At 34.5% G+C, this 23,041-nt stretch overlaps 1 protein-coding gene across 1 annotated transcript; it reads right to left on the bottom strand.

Moving 5' to 3' along the window:
• Window positions 1-9,196: 9,196 nt before the first annotated feature.
• Window positions 9,197-12,054, bottom strand: LOC129314660 (pentatricopeptide repeat-containing protein At2g37230). The gene has a single exon (XM_054958152.1). It carries the CDS (start codon window positions 11,823-11,825, stop codon window positions 9,534-9,536), a length of 2,292 nt encoding a protein of 763 aa, XP_054814127.1. The 5' UTR covers window positions 11,826-12,054; the 3' UTR covers window positions 9,197-9,533.
• Window positions 12,055-23,041: the final 10,987 nt, after the last annotated feature.

The following is a 23,041-nucleotide window of genomic DNA, read 5'->3' as shown; positions in this document are numbered from 1 at the left end:
TCCCTCTCTCGTCTTCATCACATGATGCTGTGTACATCTCAAATAGACACTCCTTCTCAACTAGTTTTCTCTTCTGACTAGGTCTTTCTCAGGGAGACTTCACGATAGGTCTTTTATACCTTCGTGATCTCCTAAGTTCCTTTACTTCTGCAATTTGTAGTTCTCTATTCTCTTTTATTGCTTCTTTTTCTTCTACTTCATCTTCATGTATATTTACCTCTCCTACTTACCCTTTCGCTTCTTTCTCTTCTTTATCCATGCTCTCATGTGTAAAATTTGTCTCCTCTCCTCACCTTTTGCTTCTTTCTCTTCTCCTTCATCCCTATCCCTTTAAATTTTTTGTCATTTGCTTGTTCATCTTCTTCTTCACCTACTCTAAACTTTTTATATCAACTTTTTCATCTTTTTCTTCACCATCTTCTTCCTCATTAACTTCCTCATCTTTTTCTTCATCCTTCTCTTTAGAATCCTCATGTGCTTCTTCTTCAATTTTATCACCTTCTTTTTTATTTTCAACATTTTTTGAATCCCCTGTGAAGCTTCAATTGTAGGTTTATCAACTTCTCACCAATTGTAGACACTACTCTTGCATACATTTTTCTTATTTCCTACAAAACAAATTATGTCTGAGTATGTGAAAATTGGTACATGAGTATAGGACCACTTTCTATACATACCAGGTGACTGAAAGCATATGTTGGATAAAACTTAGTAAAAGAACTACCATCTGCATTCATGGGATCATGCAATATGCCCTGGATGCTTTTCTTCTCTACCCATACCCTTTCAACAACCTTCTCCTCATCCCAATATGCGAGGCAATTATCGAGCTTAGGTACTTCTTGGCCAAGAGGAAATATTGGAAGCAATAAATCTACATAAAATTTGACACATTAGTTTCAAGATATAATGATTTGCATTCTATCAATTAATAAATAACAACCACATACTTACTATGAGGAAATAGATGCATCCTCCAACATTCTTCTTTCCAGTTGTCTTCCCTTTAATGAGTTGTTATTTCCACATATCCACTTCATTGCATAGTTCATTAAACACATATGTTGCCCAATCATATTTACCAATTGCTTTATATGTTTCATATACAACCCTTAAAACACGATCACTGACCCTTATACTTGCTATTAAACATAACAAAGTTCTCAAAGTATACATTAGAAACAACAACTCAAACTGAGCATCCTCTTTTTTAGATGTTATCATTTTTAAAAATCTTCTTGTAAGGCATTATAAAGTAAGTTTCCTTCAATTTTTTGAATGATTTGTGATTAATATATAATTCGCTGGTTACTTCCTTGCTATCATTCCTTATGCCCATCAAATTTTGCATATCCTTTGCATTTATTTTTCTCACTCTCCCTTTAATGCATATTTCTTGGGTTGGGGGGTCAAGTGCTCAAATCAACTCTCCACAAATATCTGTTTATTTTTTTACATCCTATACTGAGAAATTTGTCAAACTCTATCTTCTCGTACTTTTTTTTAATTTATCCTTTCCCTTAACATACTTTACAACTTTTAAAAACTGACTGGGAAAGCAACGAGTATGGAAGGGAAAAATATATTTACATATGTCTCTCCTATCTCCTCCTTTTGCTTTCTCTGAATATTCCTTCTTTGTTGCTGACAACTCTCACGCTTTTGTCAAATTTCCTTGTCCTTCCCCAATTGATTTATACTTGCCCTTGTTCTTCTTATATAATTTTTCAACAAATATTGCATAACTAGAAATATATTCCTTCCTTTTTCCCTTCATTTTCAATTGATTGAAAATTCACAAAGTTTAATATTAGGGAAAATTAGAATCACAACATGTATGACACATATTAACCACCTACATGTACAACTATATATGCATGCTTGTCAATTTCTTAAGTGAACTTGTTAATGTCCTAACCCTACTTGTTACCAGAAAATAGGCATTTAGTACTTAATATCTTGTACAATACTTGTCAATTTCCTAAGTGAACATGTTATTCACTTACAACATACTTGTCACCAGTCACCAACAAATACATGTTTACTTAAATATATATATTTAGTATAAGAGAGTGCGTGCGCGCATGTTATTTGTGACAAGCAAAAACTGAAAAAGACAGACCTACACAAGTCATTTTCTTCATTCACTTTCCATCTTGATTCATATATGTGATTCCATTCTAAGAAACTTTAGGAAAGTTTAAAAGCACTTCAACCCAGAAACATAATACTAACTCCATTAAGCTTCATAAAGTTTAAATACATCCAAAATCAAATGGGAAAAAAATTTTAGTTTCAGATAACAATACAACAAGAAAGATCAAATGAACATAGAATACTAACAATAATCAAACACGTACACCATAGTAATCCTTATAGTAATTACCTAACAATGGCAACAGCAACCCAAGCGAGTTCACGCACGGCGTTGTTTTCTGGTTTAAGCAGCGATTTGGCACCATCAAACTCTCCCTCACGATAAATGGCTTCGTTTTTGATATCCTTAACGCCATCTTTTGCAAATTTAGGATTCTCTTCTCGCAGAGCTCACAGCGAATAAGGAGTAGGGGGATGAATGGATCTCGGTTAAGGGGATAAATGGCAAAGTAATGGCAAAACACAACCAGGTTTTTGGCAGTGATAGTCTAAATTACGAAGAAAGATTGGACGTGGAAGGTTTCGGTCTGAGTTTCTCTCACTCACAATCTCCAGGTGCAATTGAAAGAGGAAAATGAAGGAGAAGAGGATGCTTCCTGATCTTTAAGGGGAAAATCAAAGAGGCAGTATTGCAAAGATGAGATGGAGTTCGATAACTGGCGAAGGGGAAAGTTTCAAAATGGGTCCTCTCGCACGCAAAAATGGGTCCTCTTTCATTTTTTCTTTGTTTTTCCCCTTTAAATCAGTCAAGGGCAAATTGGACATTTTATTTTTAAAATTATTTACCTTTAAGGACCATAGGACTTCAGAATAATTTTTCTTTTTCGTGGGACCTAACTGTATTTAAGTCTCTTCTATGAGACCTCACTGTAATTTTTCCTAGATAAAATTGACTTATGTTGTGTTTGCATGTTAATTGAAAAAAATTAATTAATATGATTGCCTTTGATAATAATTCATTACGTTATATTTTGATGTTATTTTCTGAAATTAATTTTTATAAAGTTAAATATCTATCTATATTAAATATATAACAACTATAATACGATTTTTCTTTTTGGCTGGTTACATGGTAAAAAGAAGAAAAAAATTACACCTAAATCTCACGGAACATATTTAGTTATCAAGAGGTCTTATAAAATGCATAAGATATTCTTAAGTTTCAAGTCTTGTATATTTATAATTTGGCAAAAGGTGGTAAAGAAAAATCACAACTCGAGTATGAGTTTAATAGGAAGTTATGAATGTCCTTTGTTCAATTGTAAATGCTTTTTGTCAAATTATAAATGTGTAGGATTTGAAATTTAAAAGTTTTTTATACATTTCATGAGATTTTTTGATAATTAAATTTATTCTGTGGGATCAAGGTGTGATTTTCCCTTTAAATAAAGACAAAATGGATAATGCCCTAGAAAATATGGAATAATAAAAGCTTCCCAACCTTTGTGCACGTGACAATTTAGTTAGTTGAAGGAGGTCTACATATTGTTCTCGGAGGATATTTTCTACTGTCAATGGAACCTAATTTTTATACATGCTGGGAAAAAAAGAAAATCACGTTCTTTCCCATGACATGTCCAAAAGGCACGGTAACAATATTGGAACAGGGTCATTTATGCCAATCAAAGCATCGCACATGCCTCTGTTTTATTCTACATGTAGCAACTAGTTATCAGCCACTACAGCTTAAGAGCTTATAGGTGTAAGTTTCAATTCAAATATCTACAAACATTTTAGCTAATTGAATCTAAGTTGTAGAGATCTTCAATTGATATAAGCAAACTTGTCTTTATATACTTGATATCGATTTATAATTGTAAACTACGAGTTGCTTCACTAATGTGTACTCAACTAGCAGTCCAAGGTTAACAAACCATGTCAGAAGTACTAACATTAAAAAAAAAAAAAAAAACAAGAAAGATGACACCAATTTGCTATCAAAAGAAAGAAACCTGACGATACAAAATAAAGCGGCCATTGAAACTATATTATATTGTCGACCAAAGTCACAAACATAAAAAATGCTTCATCTCACAGTATTTAGTATTTTTTTTCTTCTTTAACAAGTAAGCTTTCCCTCCACAAAATCACAGCACGCTATTGGTATCCCAAGCTGCTGCTTTTGCAGTTTCTTCACAACAAACACTTCAGGCTCTTCACATGTTGAAAGCACTGTACCAGACCTCCCAAGCAGCCCGTCCTGCCAGCTCGGTGCCCATAGTGAATTGAGTCTGTGAGCAAGTCCAGATTAACCACAAGATCACACTCTGCCACATCCAATCCCCGTGCTGATAATTCATTGGTCACGAGCACTCTCACCTCACCTCAACTATACATGCATGCGTGAGCGTATAAACACATGACAATTTTAACTTGTGGGAAAAAAAATTCCTTCCCCTAGAATGTTACAACAACAACAACAACAACAACAAGCCTTTATCCCACTAGGTGGGGTCGGCTACATGGATTGCAAGACGCCATTGTGCTCTATCATTTATTAAGCTTTTAGAAATATTATTAATTAAGAGATCACGTTCAACAACTTCCAAGAGTGTTCTCTTAGGCCTTCCTCTACCTCTCTTAATCGGACTCAAAGTTATATGTTCCACTCTTCTCACTGGTGCCTCCCTTGGTCTTCTTTGTACATGCCCAAACCATCTCAACCGATTTTCTACCATTTTTTCCTCAATAGGTGCCACCCTCACTTTTTCGCGTATGTGCTCATTTCGAATTTTATCTTTACGTGTATGTCCGCACATCCATCGTAACATTCTCATCTCTGCTACTCCAACTTTATGCTCTTGCTGTCCCGTTAGAGCCCAGCATTCACTACTATATAACATTGCCGGTCTGATAGCAGTACGATAAAACTTTCCTTTAAGTTTATTAGGCACCTTACGGTCACAAATAACTCCTTTAGCTTTTCTCCAATTAAACCACCCAGCTTGAATTCTATGTGAAATATCTCCACTGATTTCGCCATCATTTTGAATAATGGCTCCCAAATATCTAAACTTTTCCACTTGAGGTATAATTTGATCTCCCAATTTCACTTCCAAATTATTTTCGAATAGTCCTTTACCAAATTTACAATATAAATATTCCGTCTTACTTCTACTCAGACGAAAACCTTTCGACTCCAATGTCCTCCTCCATAACTCAAGTTTGCAATTAACCTCTTCTCTTGTCTCTGCTATAAGAACTATATCATCCGCGAAGAGCATACATTTCGGGATTTCCTCTTGAATATGTTCCGTCAAAACATTTAAAATCAAGTTGAACAAATAAGGACTCAGAGATGATCCCTGATGTAGTCCAATCTTTATAGGAAAATCCTTTGTTTGACCACTAGGCGTTCTTATACTAGTTTTTACCCCCTCATACATATCTTGTATGGCTTTAATATAAGCAATCCGTACTCCCTTTTTTTCCAACGCTTTCCAAAGCACTTCTCTTGGTATACGGTCATAAGCTTTTTCCAAATCAATAAAAACCATGTGTAGATCTTTATCTTTACAACGATACTTTTCCATTAATCCCCTTAGTAGATAAATCGCCTCTGTAGTTGATCTACCTGGCATAAAACCAAATTGATTCTCAGAAATACTTGTCTCCAATCTCAACCTGTGCTCAATTACTTTCTCCCACAATTTCATTGTGTGGCTCATGAGTTTAATCCCTCTATAGTTAGTACAATTCTGAATATCTCCTTTATTTTTATAAATAGGAATTAATGTACTTCTCCTCCACTCATCAGGCATTTTCTTGGACCGTAAAATCACATTAAATAACTTAGTTAACCATCTCACCCCTTCTTCACCTAAACATTTCCACGCTTCGATAGATATACAATCAGGTCCGTTGGCTCTACCATTTGCCATTTTCTTAAGAGCTTCCTTTACCTCCTTATCACGTATTTTTCGATAGAATGACAAATTTTGTTCTCCTTCACCAGTTACTAAATCCTCCAAGTTACTAGATGAATCCTCTCCATCATTGAAAAGTTTAGAAAAATAAGTCTCCCATCTATTTTTAATTTCATCATCTGTAACTAAAATTCTTCCCTCTTCATCCTTAATACACCTTACCTGTTCTAGATCTCTTGATTTTCTTTCCCTACTCTTGGCAATCTTATAAATATTTTGCTCTCCTTCCTTCGTCTCAAGGTTCTTATAAAATTCTTCAAAAGCTTTAGAACGAGCTTCACCCACAGCTCTCTTAGTTTCCTTCTTAGCCATACGGTACCTCTCCCAATTTTCCTCATTGTTACACAAATGTATGGCTTTAAAACAGTTCTTCTTATACTTGATTTTGTCCTGTACACTATTATTCCACCACCAAGACTCCTTATCTCTCGGACCAGAACCTTTCGATTCTCCCAAAACTACTTTTGCAACCTCCCGTATCTTTTTAGCCATATCCTCCCATATAATGTTAGCACTTCCCTGAGAATCCCAAATTCCTTTATCCAAAAGATTTCGCTTGAAAATATCTTGCTTCTCACCTTTTAATTGCCACCATCTAATCCTTGGTGTTACTACTTGTCGACGTTTTTGGATTTTACTCATAATACACACATCAAGGACTAGGACCCTATGTTGTGTCGTTACAGCATCTCCGGGTATCACCTTACAATTTTTACAAAGTTTTCTATCTGTGTTCCTAACCAAAAGAAAATCAATCTGCGACCTTGAGGCTCCACTTTTGTAAGTGATGAGATGCTCATCTCTCTTCTTGAAACAAGTGTTGGCAATCTTAAAATCATACGCCAATGAGAAATCAAGAAGAGTTTGTCCTTCATTGTTTAGCTCTCCAAAACCAAAACCACCATGCACCCTCGCATACTGACCAGCTTCCCTCCCGACATGCCCATTAAAGTCTCCTCCAATAAAAATCTTTTCACTCTGTGGTATGTGTCGAATCAACCCCTCTAGATCCTCCCAAAATAATTCCTTAAGACTGGCTTCTGTCCCGACTTGCGGCGCATAAGCGCTAATAATATTAACAGTCTCACGTCCAATTATCATTTTTAAAGAAATAATTCTATCTCCAATTCTGCTAACTGCTACAACGTTCTTCTTCCACTCCTTATCTATAATGATGCCTACTCCATTGCGTGCACTTACTTTTCCTGTATACCAAAGTTTGAAACCTTGAATATCCTTAGCTTCTTCTCCACGCCATTTTGTTTCTTGCAAGCAAATGATATTGATTTTCCTTTGAATCATAACCCCTACAACCTCTACAGATTTACAATTTAATGTCCCAACATTCCAAGTACCAAATCTAATTTTGCTCTTATGGACTAACTTCTTTAGCCGCGTGCGTCCAGAATGACGCGGTAGCCCTTGCTCATTTAACACTACATCCGGGCGCCGATGCAGCGGCTCTAACTCACTTATCACTGTACTCGAGCCATGCAGCGCGTTACTTACGGGCAACGACCTAGCATTAACATTATAACGTCTATTGTCCATGTTCATGATAGATTCAACAAATTTTTACATTGGCTGTTGATGGCCTAACACAACCCTCCTCCTTTACCCGGGCTTGGGACCGGCTATAAACATAGGCGGAGTTTCCCCTAGAATGTTAAAAAAAAAAAAAAAAGAAGCAGCCGCAGAAGAAACAGGTACTAGTTTCTTCTTGTATGCACCACTAGAAGGTATTCAGTGTCCAAGTCCATCTAACAAAGTGAACAAGCATAAAGCATATCAATAAATGAGCCACAATAATCACAAACGCACACATAGTATGAATACAACACAACAACAATAGTAACAAGTCTTTATTTCATTAGGTGGGATAAACTATATGGATTACAAAATGCTATTGTACTCTATCATTTATCAAACTTTTGAAAATATTATTAATTAAGAGATGGCGTTCAACAACTTTTAAAAATACTCTCTTAAGCCTTTCTTTATCCGTCTTAACAAGGCTCAAAGTTATATCTTCTATTTTTTCTCACTGGTGCCTCCCGCGGTCTTCTTTGTACATGTCCAAATCATCTTAAATGATTTTTTACTATTTTTTTTTCAATAGGTATTACCCTTACTTTTTCACGTACGTGCTCATTTCAAATTTTATCTTTACGTGTATGTACGCACATCCATCATAACATTCTCATCTCTACTATTCCAACTTTATGCTTTTATTGTCCCATTAGAGCCCAGCATTCACTATCATATAATATAACAGGTTTGATAGCAGTATGATAAAACTTTCCTTTAAGTTTATTAGGCACTTTACTGTGGCAAATAACTCCTTTAACTTTTCTCCAATTAAACCACCCAGCATAATTCCTATGTAAAATATCCCCACTGATTTCGCCATCATTTTAAATAATAGCTCCCAAATATCTAAACTTTTCCACTTAGAGATAATTTGATTTCCCAATTTCACTTCCAAATTACTGTCAACTAGTCTCTTACCAAATTTACAATATAAATATTCCATCTTACTTCTACTCAAACGAAAACTTTTTAACTCTAATGTACTCATCCATAACTCAAGTTTACAATTAATATCCTTGTCCAGTAAAACAAACATAACAAATCTGCACATATACACGCATAGCAGGAACACGGTAATCATAAATTAGAATTGTTAATAATCTGAAATTTATTCACTGCTAATTAATTTATAAATTAGCCTGTTGGCCAGAATTGATTACATTTCAGTTAAAATTCTTGCAAAGTGCATAATGTGGCTTTGGGAGTAGGAATAGATATCTTGTATTCAGGACTGCATGTCAAATTGGGATTTCAAAATGCGGTACCATCATATCACAAGTAAAGGGGCTTTCTTTCTCAGATAAGTGTTTAACCGAGTTGCCCATTCACTGAGCTTTTTAACGTCCTATTCAAATGGAGCACCCTTCCAAAAGCGATATTTGTTGTGGTATGTCGACTTATACTTTCATTTCCGGTTATTATATTCTTAATCTTAATGAGCAAGACAAACAGAGAACACCCCAGCAAGAGCAGATGTTTTATTTTGTTGAAACAAAAACACCTTTAATCACTTAGATATTGAGAAGTGGAAAGAGAAGGAATATTCAAATGAAAGGATTCAAGAACATAGTGTTGAAGATTAGCCTATGCCTGCAAATCTGAAAACTGGTGATATTACCTCAGAATCAGTTACACGGAAGCTTCGAACTTCTAATGGAAAGGGTAGATAAAAAATAACATGCCAGGGAAGGTAAACTTCATAAATAAGCAATTGTAAGCTAGATAATCCGGGATCCAGCATGAAGAACATCACAATCAGTCAAAGGGAATTACAACTTTGGATCCACTTGAAACATTATTGTGCCGAAATTATACCTCATCATACTTCTCACCTCTAAAACAAAATGAGGAAAGAATATGTTAGGTAGCCACGGTAGCTTGTTTCTTGCCTTTTTTCTTCAGTGGACTTTTCTCAGTTCCCTTGATCATTCTAGATAAAACATCTGCTTGCTTTGTGTAACCCTCCTGATTAAGGCTATTGATCAATTCCTCACAGCTACTCCAATCCGTTGAACTTCGTTTTTCCAGAATTTTACATAAAATGTAATATGCATTAAGGGTCTTTCCTGCTGCTAAGAGAGAATTCAAAACTTGTTCATAACTTGAGAAGTCTAAGATACAGTCTCTCTCTAGACCATAATCTAACAGCTTCAAAGCAGCAGTTGTCTTTCCTTTCTCACAAAGAATAGATAAAAGGCTATCAAAGTCAGGCGTATACCCATTAAGCATGAGCAAATCCATTCGGCCCAAGGATTCCTCGACATGACCTCTCATTAGAAGGGCTTCCAAGATCTTACAAACCAAGTCCATGTTCTCCATCACCCCTTTCTCTACCATACTTTTCATTACTCTGCTGGCAGTTTGAACCCTACCATCATCAAACAAACTCTGCATGACTGACCTGTAAAGGGATGAATCAGGCAGGTGCCCACTTTCAAGCATGCTATCCAAGGCTGTTTTAGCATCAGCTGGTTCACCTTTCCTCAAGCAGCTCTCAATAAGCAGCTGGTAAGACTCTGCTTCTCTAGAAACCCCTCTCCTTTCCATGATCTTGATAATTTCAAAAGCTGATTCAGGATTTCCTTCTTTTGAGTGGCCACAGATCAAATTATTAAAAGCAACTGAATCCTGGACACCCTTTTTCATTAGCTGCCGGAAAAATGTTTCTGCTTTACAAGTCTGCCCATTATTGCAAAGATACTCGATCATTGGGTTATAAGCACTAGGTTCCATTTCTAAAGAACTTTGTGGCCTCAAGATGATGTCCTTCTCAACTAACTTATCTAATATTTTTACTGCCCTCTCATATGCATTGGCCTTGCAAAAATTCTCAATTAAAATGCCATAATGACCAGCTTCTGTGGGAATGCTCAATCGAATCATTGCTTTTAGTACATCTGTAGCTGCATCCAAGTCGCCAGACTTACACTGGCAAGTCAGCAGTTTCTGGAAGATGGAATTATCCTTAGGAGCAATATATCTATTCACCATCTCCTTCAAAGCATTTTGAGCTTCTGCAAATTTTTCTGCATCACAAAGCCCAGGAAGCAAGGTAGTGAACGTGACAGCATTAGGCTTAACACCAGATGACTTCATCTCTTCGAAGATTGCAAGTGCATTGTCAATTTGCCCTGTTGCAACATACCCTTTTAACATGGTAGTATAAGTTATCACATTAGGCACTATGTTCCTTGCCTTCATCTCTGTAAAAAATTTATCTGCCTCCTCCAGCTTCTTAAATCGATGATACCCATTGATCATAGTGTTATATGTTACCACATCTGGTGAAATGCCTCTACTTTTCATGTCTTCAAAGAAACGAAGAGCGGTCTCCAGCTTCAAAGACAGGAACATACCCCAGAGCATGATATTATATGTATGACGAGTGGGCTCTATTCCCTCCCTCAACATTGCATTAAAATACCTTTTAGCCATCATATACCGTCCCCTCCTTAGAATCACTTTAAACAAAGCATCATAACACTTAACAGTTCTTTCTACACCCAATTCTTTCATTTTCTGGAAGATTTTAACAGCCTCCTGAACTATCCCAGCTTTACCATAACTATCAATCAACACAACAAACAAATCCTCGTCCCACTCAACACCATTCTTGGGCATATCAAACAGAATGCACCGAGCATGGTTCAGCTTCGAAGACCGACCTAAAATCTGAATCATTTTCAAAGTGGTATCTCGGTCATGGTTAAATAGACCTGCACGCTCAACCCACCTGTAAAACTGTAACGCATGCTCCGTTTTCTTAGCGCCGTGCAGCACATTATAAACAAGGGAATGGTCGAATTCTGGAACTAAGTTTCGAATCGAATTCTGCAACCGGGTCGTCCAAGCCCTGTTCGCCATCATTCTGCAGATAACATCCTCTAATTTTTCTGGGTCATGATGCTTACCTCTTGGGCGTCCCTGATTCACATTCCGTTCTTGATCTGCAGCCTTCTGGAATCGTGGTTCGGGCTTTGGATTGGACGCAACCGGTTCATCATCTGGGACTGCGCTTCCATCAAAGGACGAATCCTCAGTGGAGCTGAAAAAGCGAAGGAGATCAAGGGTGTGAGAGATCGAGAATTTGGGGATAACGGATTGAACATTGGATCTGCATCGCAGAAGCTTGTAGTTGGGGACGAAAGCCATGAGAAAAAGTGTTGTCTGAAGCGGCCAAGACGAATGGAAAGAATAGTGAAGTGAGTGAAGGCAGAAGCGAGAGAGAGGAAGGGATGGAGCCAACAAAACGCCTTGGTTGCTACGCCGTGGTTGTCGTCGTTGAACGCGCAAGTGTTGGTGAAGAGCTTTTGATGCCTCGAACGTAATATTGAACGGCGCCCATGAACTGAAGAAACCTAAACGGGTACGACGGAGGGACGGAGGGACGGAGGGGTTTTCTAATATACGTGTAATTTTAAATATATAAAAAAATTCTTTAAATATCAAGTGACAAGAAGAGCCCCTAATGGCTAATCCCCATGCTGGTTAAAACGAAAAAACAAAATTCCCTAATACTCACCTTAATTTTATTAGATTACTCTCCCTTGCGATGTTCAGGAAAGTTTTTTAATAATGAATTGCATTTACTTTGCATAAAACAAAGTTTATAGAAGGACAATAATAACAGGTGAATATTGTTTATAATTAATAATTAATGTGTAGTTAATATATTAAAGTAGAAACCTACTGGATAGGATGTATATGAAGGGAAAAAATCAATCCATAGCTGTGCATGATAAAATGTACATGCAAATAGTATCATAATCACATGAATTAGACCTACATGTGATTGGAAGATGAGTGGACAAGTCGCAAATCCAGCATTATTACTAATCTTAACTGATACGGAGGATCCTGTAGAAGTTCCAAACAATCCCCGTAGAAGAATTTGGCAATTCCCTAAGCAAAAATAATAGGCACAGCCAAGGATTTCATAGCATGTAAAATTCTAGAGCTCTGTAAAATTAATACTTATATCCTACTTCTTCCAACCAAAAACAAAAACAAAAACAGCACCATACTTCTTCTCTTGATTGCATATCAATATTATTAATTAAAACTTCTTCAACTGGTATCATTATTTTTAAACACAAAAGGTTTGCTAATATTTAAATTTAAAGGCATAAGCCTTCTTCACGCACTTACCACCCAATACACTATCTAAGACGGTGGCATTGGAGTTGCGTGCCTCTAGTGTAATTAATAAAAGCTTCACTCAACTGCATGGTGTGAGTAAAATATGTGAGTAGGTGAATTGACAGTGTAACGCCTATACTTGCCAAAGATGAGTAGGACAATCCCAGCACTTTATATATATAGAGATGCCTTTTTCAAATAGCAATTTGAGAGAGGTGCTATATAGTAGATGCAACATAGGGGTCATTACCTTGCTGCATAACAAAAGATATCTTGCTGCACAAAATATAGTCAAATATAAGTCATCAAGTGTAAATTAAAGGTGAGGGGCTTAATTAATTTTCCAAAGCTCTTAGATTAAATCCTCCCAACTATCAAGCACAAAAAATAATGATTAAATATGTACAATTAATAGCTAAGGAATCAGTCATCAAATATTTCAATGGATATTAATTAATAATATATATACATATATATAGCTAATGTATAAAGATGTATGGAAAGGAAGCAAGGAGATGAAATATCATGCACAATACTATGTGAAAGCTAAATATGTCTATTTTTTAAATATAACAGTGGCAGCATTGAGAAGGAATTCTCAAACAAGTTTAGGGCTTTTTGCATACTTTTTGAATGTTTAAAACTTCAACAGACATGATTATCTAAGAAAAAAATCAGATAATGTTAAAAGATATAAATTTTGTGCATTATTTTCAGAACAACCAAATATTTTTATAGGGAATAGAAGGAGCAAGGAAAAAGGACCACTTTGATTTCTCCTGTGTGTGTTGTTCATTCAAAAAGGAGAGAGGAGTGAATTTGAAGGATATACAATGAATCTAGAAAAACATATTAGTTTCTTAAGGAAAAACAAGTTCTCAGGACTTGTTGGAGTTAGAAGAAAGGGAAAATCAAAATGAAGGACTTATAAAGGATTTTATTTACCGACAAGGCCAAATGATTCTAAAATCATAATGTAGGATCAAAAGATCAAAATATAATTAGTTTTTAGTATAAAAAGACAAAATTACCCCTCATTTTTTAGAGAAATCTCCTCTGTCACTAGCTACCAGAACTTTGGTGCTGGTGGCCAAATCACCCCACCAAACAAGCCACTAAAGCTTCGACGGTAGTGATTGGACCGTCGGCTAGAGCTTCGACACTAATCATTGAATTGGCAAAGGAGACAAATTAATTTGATAAGGTGGTCAAGGTGAAGTTTGAACCCGCATCTTCTAGGCTATTAAAAAGATAGTTAATCACTAGGTTAACAATTCCCTTCAATTATATAATGTAAATATATATATATATATATATATATAACTTTGTTTTTACTTTCTATGTTAATATTTACCAAAAGCTCAATGGTTAGTTGCCATTTTACAAATGTCTATTTATTAAATTATTAATGAAACTTGTTAAAAAATTTAATATGCACTGATTTTTATAAGTGCTTACTCTCTCCGTTCAAAAATGTAAGACATTTTTTGAGAAGTTTGATGTTAAATAATGTAAGGCATTTTTAGTCTTTCGAGGTATAATCATTATTTTTTTTCAAAAGTTTCCCTATTGATAATGACTTTATATTTATTGTAGGGTATTTAATAGGGATAAATATGAAAAGATAAGGTTAATTAAAAAGTAGGTAACTACTTTATTGATGGGTGAAATTTAGTTAAAAATGTCTTACATTTTTGAATGGAGGAAGTACTTGTTTTTATTACCAAGAATAACAAGTTCTCATTAGTAATTTAACAAGTAATTATTTGTGAGATGATAAGTCCTGTTAGTAGTTTTGAAAATTTCTTTTGTTAATTTGATAAGCAAATTTTGGTAAAATAACAAGTTCATATGAGCTTTTGACATGTAAGCTTTTGATAAGAAAAATAAGTAAACATTTAAAAAAATCACTCCTTATTATTTTTTTTTAACAAGTCCTCATTGATAATTTAACAAGTAACCATTTGTGAAATTATAAGTTCCATTACTAGCTTTGAAAATTTTTTTTGATAATTTAACAAGAAAATTTTAACAAAATGACAAGTCCATATAAGCTTTTGACATGTAAAATTTTAATAATAAAAACAAGTAAACATTTATAAAAATCACTCCATATAAAATTTCTTTAATAATTTCCCATTGATAATTTAATAAGTAACCATTAAAAGCTTATATGAATTTGTTAGTTTACTAATTAACAATTAAAAGCTTATATGAACTTGTTATTTTGCCTATTCGACGGGGCAGTTCAGCCACTGGTGGCCGATGACTAAGGAGATTTTTTTAAAAAAAATGAGGAGCAATTTTATCTTTTTCACACTAAAAATTAATTACGTTTTGCTCAATTGGTCCTGTAACATGATTTCAAAATCATTTCATCTTTGTTTGTAAATAAAATTCTCCAGAGGTTCTTCACCGTGATTTTCCCTTGAAGAAAAAGAATAAAGGAAAGAGGATGAGAAGTTAAATTAGGAATTTCCTTTTCTTTGTTTAGATGTCTAATATCATATATTTACATTCTCCCAGATGAATAAAAGTAAAAAAAGATGGGAGTTAAGGATTTTGGACTGTTAATTTTACCTCAATTACCCTCTTCCATAGATAGAGACAGAAAGGGAAAATCCACCACAACTGAAAGATGGCAATGAAACCTTCCCTTCACTGTCCTCTCCCCTCATTCGGTCAGCGACCACAATCCACATTATTAGGCATTCAAATAACATCTTGTTACAATCCTCAATGCTCATTTTAGGGGAAGAAATAAAAACATTTAAATAACTTTAGTGCTATATTTTGTTATGTCTTTTGATGGGCATACGTATAGCCAAATTTCCCACATCATACATGGTAATGTGTGCGCTCACCACATACCATAAAGAAGAAAACTTTTATAATGGTATTAAAACAAAGACAAGATGATATGAACTTTAAATATCTAGTGTGATTATGTCAATATATACACTGTTGTTTGATATCAAAGCTAGGATTATTCTTTGAATACATGTTAGCACTTAGCAGTATATAAAGAATCTTACACCAAGAATAACCATCCTTGACATCCAAAGTCATAGCTTCTTTCGCGTGTTGAATGCTTTCCTCAACAACTTCTGCTTGATTCTCAGCACCTGTGAAGGACTGGATTTGTCAAAATCACAGTTACACATGAATTATGAAAGAAATAGAAATAATTGGTCCACACACAAGCACTCTTTAAAGTGCTGAAAATTTTAACAATTACCAAGGAAATTAAGATAAATTAAAAAATGTAAGAGATGTTTAATGATAAAAATTACAATTTAATCCCTTACCTTGTGACATTTTCTTTTAAGCGTTGAAAATTGACAAACAATATTCTTGTTAAGACCCTGAAGAAACAACTAATATATATCATAACGTCAATCAATTCAAAATTTGAGCCTGAACCATGGCAAAACTGACACTCACGATGGAAAAGTTATGGCCTTTGTTATATCTGCAGTATGTCTGTTTAAAATCTTGATTAATTCTTCAGTCATGACAATAAATTTCTTCTCTTCAACATATATTCTCTAAAGCCAATTCAGTACTCCACAAGATACAAACAAATTCATGGCAGAATTCCACTACATAAATCAGATCAGTTAGGGTAAGGCTCATGGTTGTTATTCAACCAATATAGACATCTAAAAAATAAAATGTTCCCAGTCTCTGCATTGTGTGAACATCTTCATTACCGGTCAAGTATTGGGAATCTAATTTCAGCATTAACCTTGCTTAATGCAAGACTAAGGCAGTTTTTAGCAGCAGACATGTCTCATTTCTTTCAAATTCAATTACCTAATCATAGCCAAGACTCTGATATCTTACAGATGCTTGACTGTGTTTAGGTTGGAACCCAAATCAAATCGTGTGTTACTTATGAAACAAAGCTGTAATACCCTTGCCCATGGAAGAAAATGAACAATTAGATGATAGAAGAAGCAGCATCTACAGCAAGCAAAGAAAACGGAAATAGCAAGAAGAAAGACCAAGTAATTCCTCTAGTATTTGATAGATCAGAGACTCTCCACTAAGCCAACTATGTGCTTTCCTCACACTAACCCCTGGTCCACAATATATTCTCTTCTAACAGCCCCCCCAAAACTCAATCACATAGTAAGGGTGCGTTTGAGTTTCCAACGTTTAGCATTTTAAATCCACTTTTTAACATTTTTTTATATGAACAAAATAATTTTTAAAAATGGGCTGAAATGTGGATTTGACAACTTAACTTTTTGGTGGATTTGAAATTACAAATGGGAGTTAGGTTATACCTGTTTTTATAAATGAACGTGATACTCTTGTTATGTTTTAATTTTTTTCTAATATTAAACTATATATTTATTATTTAACATATTAAATTTTATGTTATTTTAAATTTTTTTCACATTTTTAAATATTTTTAATATGTTATATTTGTATAACAAAAATTATCAATTATTATAAATCAATGTCCTATTGGGTCATTGCATATTCAAAAATATAAATTATAATTAATCCAAATAATTTTTAATTTACCAAACTGACTTATGAAAAAATATATTCAAATACAAATTTTATTTGAACAACTGACTTTAATTAAACTTATTTTTACTAAATGAACTTTTAGCAAGAAAACTAAACTCCCACTAAAGCTGTTCATATTATGCATCTATAAACTTTTAAGTAAAACTTTTTAGGCACATCCTAGTAAACCTCATGATACAATGTCCTTAACTCTGGCCCAGTCATGGATGCGATCCTAACCCACCATCATGAAGTCCACGCAACCACGCCTCCTCTTGTAGCTAAATATTTACAATGTCAGTATACCCAATCACTCCTATGATATACACTATGATGAATAAGCCAAACGCACCTTACAAGCGGCAGCTCCACATTCAAAACATCCTCGAGTAGTGTTCTCTTGGCAACAACCACACATGGACCAGTCAACAAATCCATAGGCATCTCTTACACGCTAATACCACTACCCCAATCACTTCCATAATCTTATGAAAAAAAGTCATCATGCCTCTTTGGGGAAAATCTCAAACCCACAACCATAGGTGTGGAAGACAAAGCACCATCACAACTACTAGCGCTAACTTCACCCTCACGACCACAAAACCTCGTCAGAATCGTAAGGGTGGAAACACGCAATAGCTAAAAGCCCATAGTGCCACATCACCTATACTAAAAGCCACCATGACCGAGCAAACTACCACACCTTTTATGGTCGACAACCTCTAAGGAAGAACCACCCAAACACAGCTTAGCGACGAAACAAAGCAAGTTACCTGACCTGTCCTCACAAATGTTACTACAAGCCCTGGGATGCTGCTTCACCACCCAAGCGCTCACACTAACTTCACGTAACACAGCTGTAACATCCAATATTTTTAAACCTAATTGATTAGGATTAATGAGGATAATTGTTGAATTAATGTAGTGTATGGCCAAAAAGGTTTAATGAATGTGTTTAATTGAGATTTTAGCTCTAAATGCAAGTCTAAAGTAAGTCAAACTATTCGAGCATAAAAAATGAAAGAAAAAGTAAAGAAATGTTCTCTGTGCTACATGCCACAGTGTGAGAATTGTCCATCCCGGCACATAGAGGCAGTTAATGAGGGAAGAGTCTCTTTGTACCATACGCCACGGTGAGAGGCTGTGTGTGCCATAGCACACGACCAAAATCCTGCATAAGTCAGCTCGTGTCTACATGACCAAAAGAGGAGAATGGGAGAAAACGAAATGCATGAGAATTGCTTTGCTAAGACACGACATTGGAGACCATTAGTGATATTTTAGAGCTTCCTAACATCTAAGGTAAGTACATTGTGTTTCTCTCTTCCCTTTTCTTCCATTTTATGAGGAGTTAAGTTAAGGTTTGAGTTACAAGAGTGATTTTTGATCCATAGGAATTATGGGTTTGAATCCATTAGCTAAGGTAGATAAAATGAGAGTTGTTTAGAGTATTTAAACTCTACATTAATGATTTTTTGAGTGGTTAGTTAATAGGGACCACTAATATCCAAAATTAGCAATAAATGAGGTTGTTGAGAATGTTTGATGATCATTAATGGTGGTTTAATAACTCATTTATGTTGATGTGGGTCAATGGAACTTAGTAAACCTATTGGTAAGATGGGTAATGAATTTATAATGTTAATGGATTGAGATTGTGGAGTTAAATGTTGGGAAATTAACTCAAAGAGGGGTAATAATGAATGTCCTTATGATTTGTTATAGATTAATTCATTTGGCACCATTCAAGCTAAATTGAAAGTTTTGGAAGTCATTATATTGAGAGGTAAACTTTTGACATCTCAAAGGTTTAAGGTAATTGAAAAAAATCTAGTTTAGCTAGTTATATGTTAATTAACTATTTGTGAAATGTGTTAGTTTAGAACTTGTTGAATGTTTGAAAACTTCTTGACACAAACCTAGGCAATGTGATGATTATGTGCGATGATGTGTTGAACTATCTAGAATATTAATGCATATTCATTATCATTCATGATGATGATTTGCAAATATGTGCAATATGTGATATATATATATATATAATATGTGGAGTATAATAAGGTGAGAAAACAATATGAGATATGATGTGCTTGATGGTTGAATTGCATAAATATGTGTAATACGTGTCTAGCATGATCATTGGTGGAAGTTCACCTAGGGAGAGGAGTAGAATGGTAAATTCATGTGGTACTGATAGTTTACCATTAGAATCAGGAGGTAGCCTTTGTCCAATAGTTGATTCAGGATTATCTCACTTGTTCTTCTAGAGACTCGAACCTAACTAGTCTCCACCAGTTCATAAGGAGGCTAGATTAGGGGTATGACACCCTATAGTTGTTAGTATTGGGAGAAATCGCGATATACAAATGAGTGAGTTAACCTTAGGCCGGTAGCTCTTCACAAGTGGAAGGCTGGGTTAGTTCGAGTTATGGACATAGCCACTTAATAGTCATCAGTTTCATGTCGGAGGTACCAGGAGGGTATAAGGTTGGCATTGATCATACATTTAGTTCCGGTCATATAGTTGTTATTTTTATGGTCCGATGTGTGTTAGGGGCGCATGGTTATTAGTTTTGTGACCCCATGATGCGCATAATTGATATATGTATATGATGGCATGTGTTGTATGCTTGGTCACATAGTTGTTATTGTTGTGGCCATGGCTATATGTGTGTCATATATGCATGATTATTGAGTTTATTGTCATTTATATCCCTTTTTAATTGATATGCAACTGTATAGATTAGGTGAACTTTGGTTATTGAGTGATTATATTCACCCTTCATTCTTCAATATTTTCAGAGCCTAACTCATTGGATCTAGATTTGGGAAAACATGTTGAGGCTTAGAATTTTGATGTAAATCCTATTTGTAGGCCTCTTTATTTTGTTTATGTGTATTTAATATTGTTAATTTGCCAATTAGGATTCATTTCATTAATTTTTTAGCTACTTGCATTATTGTTATCGAAATCTTATATATTTTGTGCTCTAAGTGAATTGTGGTTGTAAATCTTGTATAGGGCTGAAATACTTATGTAAGTAAGGAAATGTATATTTTGGATTGTTTTAGGATGAATATTGATGATTTGTGCAAATTTTTCTCTCCCTTGTGCTTTTGTGAATTTAGAGGTTGAGTGATGAATTTATGTTATATGTGTATTTGATTGGTAGTGGTGTATTGCATGAGTCTTAAATGATTCATTAAGTATTGTCTAATGGTTGAAGTAGGCTTTTGGCACATGTGTGTGAGTTTGAACATCTAGTTGTGAGTTTTTTGTGAAAAAGAAGTGAAAATGGGTTGGGTGTCCAACTTTTGATAGAAAAGGAATTTGGTTGTGAAACCTGTGTCATTAACTAAAGTTAGGAGAAAGCTTTTTGTAGATGTCAAAATCACCTCAATCGTACGTTGGTGGAGATTTTGGATGCGTCAGAAGTTCGTCCCCTGTGCTATCAAATTGACAACAAAATGTTGTCAAAATCACGCAACACACCACGACGAATGGTACAGAGGCAACATGCCGTGACGCATGTGCTATTTCTGCACAATTTCATTGTTTTGATATGTTATGCACTTGTTTTGATTTTTTTTCTCAATTCCCAGGCTTCCGCAATGTTTTTAACTTTGATTTTGAATATATTGAAAGTATATGGGAATGTTTTAATTGTTGGAATCTTGTGATTCCATTTGCAAGTTTGGAATTGTTTCTCCCATTTGTAAATGTTACAACTTGTTTATCCCAATTGTGCAAATTTGACAAACTTGATAATCCTCATTTGATTTAGACCCTTGATTATCTTGGTTCTAGGATTAATGGTGTTATCAATAGGGAGATTACAACAACATCAAAAGACAAGTCCCCACCTGTGAAAACAAGTTCGTAAGGAAGCTAAAGACAAGCACCATAAAACATAAAGAGAAAGGAATTAATAACTAATGGAAACACAAATAGAGGAAGCAAGAATGAAGAATAAGATCTAAACGAAAACATACCACAAAGAAGCATCCTCTTCAACTGAACCAGCCATCATCGACAGTTAATTCCCCTTAAGATCTACAGCAAGCACAATAAAGAAAAGACAAACGAAGATGGCAGGATAGCAGCCCAAGAATATGATGACAAATAAATTTATAACATATACATATATTATTTAGTATAATATTGATAACCTGTCAATATTAAAGAAATAAGTTGTTAAAAAAATTAAACAAGTTGAGTTTTTTTATATATGAAAAAGTCATGTTCACTTATTTATAAGTGATTGTTTGGATATGAACAACATGTCCATAATTAAAACAAACACTATAACACACACACATGTATATATTATATTTTGTAGGGTTAAGGATTATTTTTATCTTTAAACTGTATACAAAAGTTCACAAATGATCTTAAAATCAATTTAGGGTCAATTTCATCCCTCAATCTCAAAATTTTGCTCCCTCTGTACCCCTGGCATTAATTATCCGTTGTGACCCACTTTATATTTAATTGTAGCGTTAGTTATCCCTTAACTTTAGGTTAAATATTTTTTAATTGTAAAATATAATAGTATGACCCACTTTATTTTTTAAAGTTCAGGATCTAAAATGCCCCTCAACTAAGTGAAAAAGGGTCAGTTATTTCTAAAGTCAATAAAGGATCATTTATATCCCTCAACTGTTAAAATTTCAATTCCATTATCTTGCTATCTATTTTGTCAAATTTTATCATTAGTGGGACCCACATTTAAATTTTTAAATATTTTTAGTGACTCCCATCATTTTTTTAATATTTTTTATAATTTTAAAAAATACCCCTATCTCTTCTCTCTCTCTTCTCTCCCTCTCCCATTCATTCCATCTCTTATTCACTCATTTTTGGATTTAAGTAAGTGGAATGGTGGTAGTAGAGCACCCAACACGTTAATTACAATCTTATTATCATTATGAATGGCCAAGCTGAAGAGTGTACTTGAAACATGTGTCCTGTGATGGTTGGTAGAGTTTTAGCACCATTTAGCAATGGTAGATTTGAGGGCAAGGTTAGGAATTACAATAGAAAAATCAGGGCTTGGAGCTATGGCTTAAAGTAAATTTTTACAAGCTTGAGGAGACCTGCTAAAAATATAAAAAATGGTGGGACTAACTAAAAATATTAAAAAATTTAAAATGAGAGCTCTACTAAAGGTGAAATTTAATAGAATAGATGACAGAGTGATGAAATTGAAAATCTTAGTAGTTGAAAAATATAGATTATCCTTTCTTGACTTTAAAGACGATCCTGACTCTTTTTATTTACTTAAGGAGCATTTTTGACCCTTAACCCATAAAAAATGGTGGAACCCATTAAAAACACTAAATTATTCTTTCTTGACTTTAAGGACGATCCTGAACCCTTTCATTTACTTGAGAAACATTTTTGACCCTTAACCCATAAACAATGGTGGGACCCACTAATTTAAATATAGGTCCCACTAATGATGATTGATGGAATAGACGGTAGGGCGATGGAATCAGAAATCTTAGTAATTGAAGGATATAAATGATCCTTTCTTAATTATAGGGATGATTGTGATCCTCTTCACTTACTTGAAGGGCATGTTAGACCCTTAACTCATATTAACTCTTAACATGTTCATGATTAACAGCAATTCATATTAATGTTCGAAAACAAAAACTGTAACATATATATATATATATATATATATTATATTTCATAATAT

Source organism: Prosopis cineraria, unplaced genomic scaffold (assembly GCF_029017545.1).
Source record: "Prosopis cineraria cultivar Desert tree isolate PC_DT_omini unplaced genomic scaffold, ASM2901754v1 PC6, whole genome shotgun sequence".
In the NCBI taxonomy this organism is placed as follows: domain Eukaryota; kingdom Viridiplantae; phylum Streptophyta; class Magnoliopsida; order Fabales; family Fabaceae; genus Prosopis; species Prosopis cineraria.
This window is presented reverse-complemented; position numbering and strand designations above follow the sequence as displayed.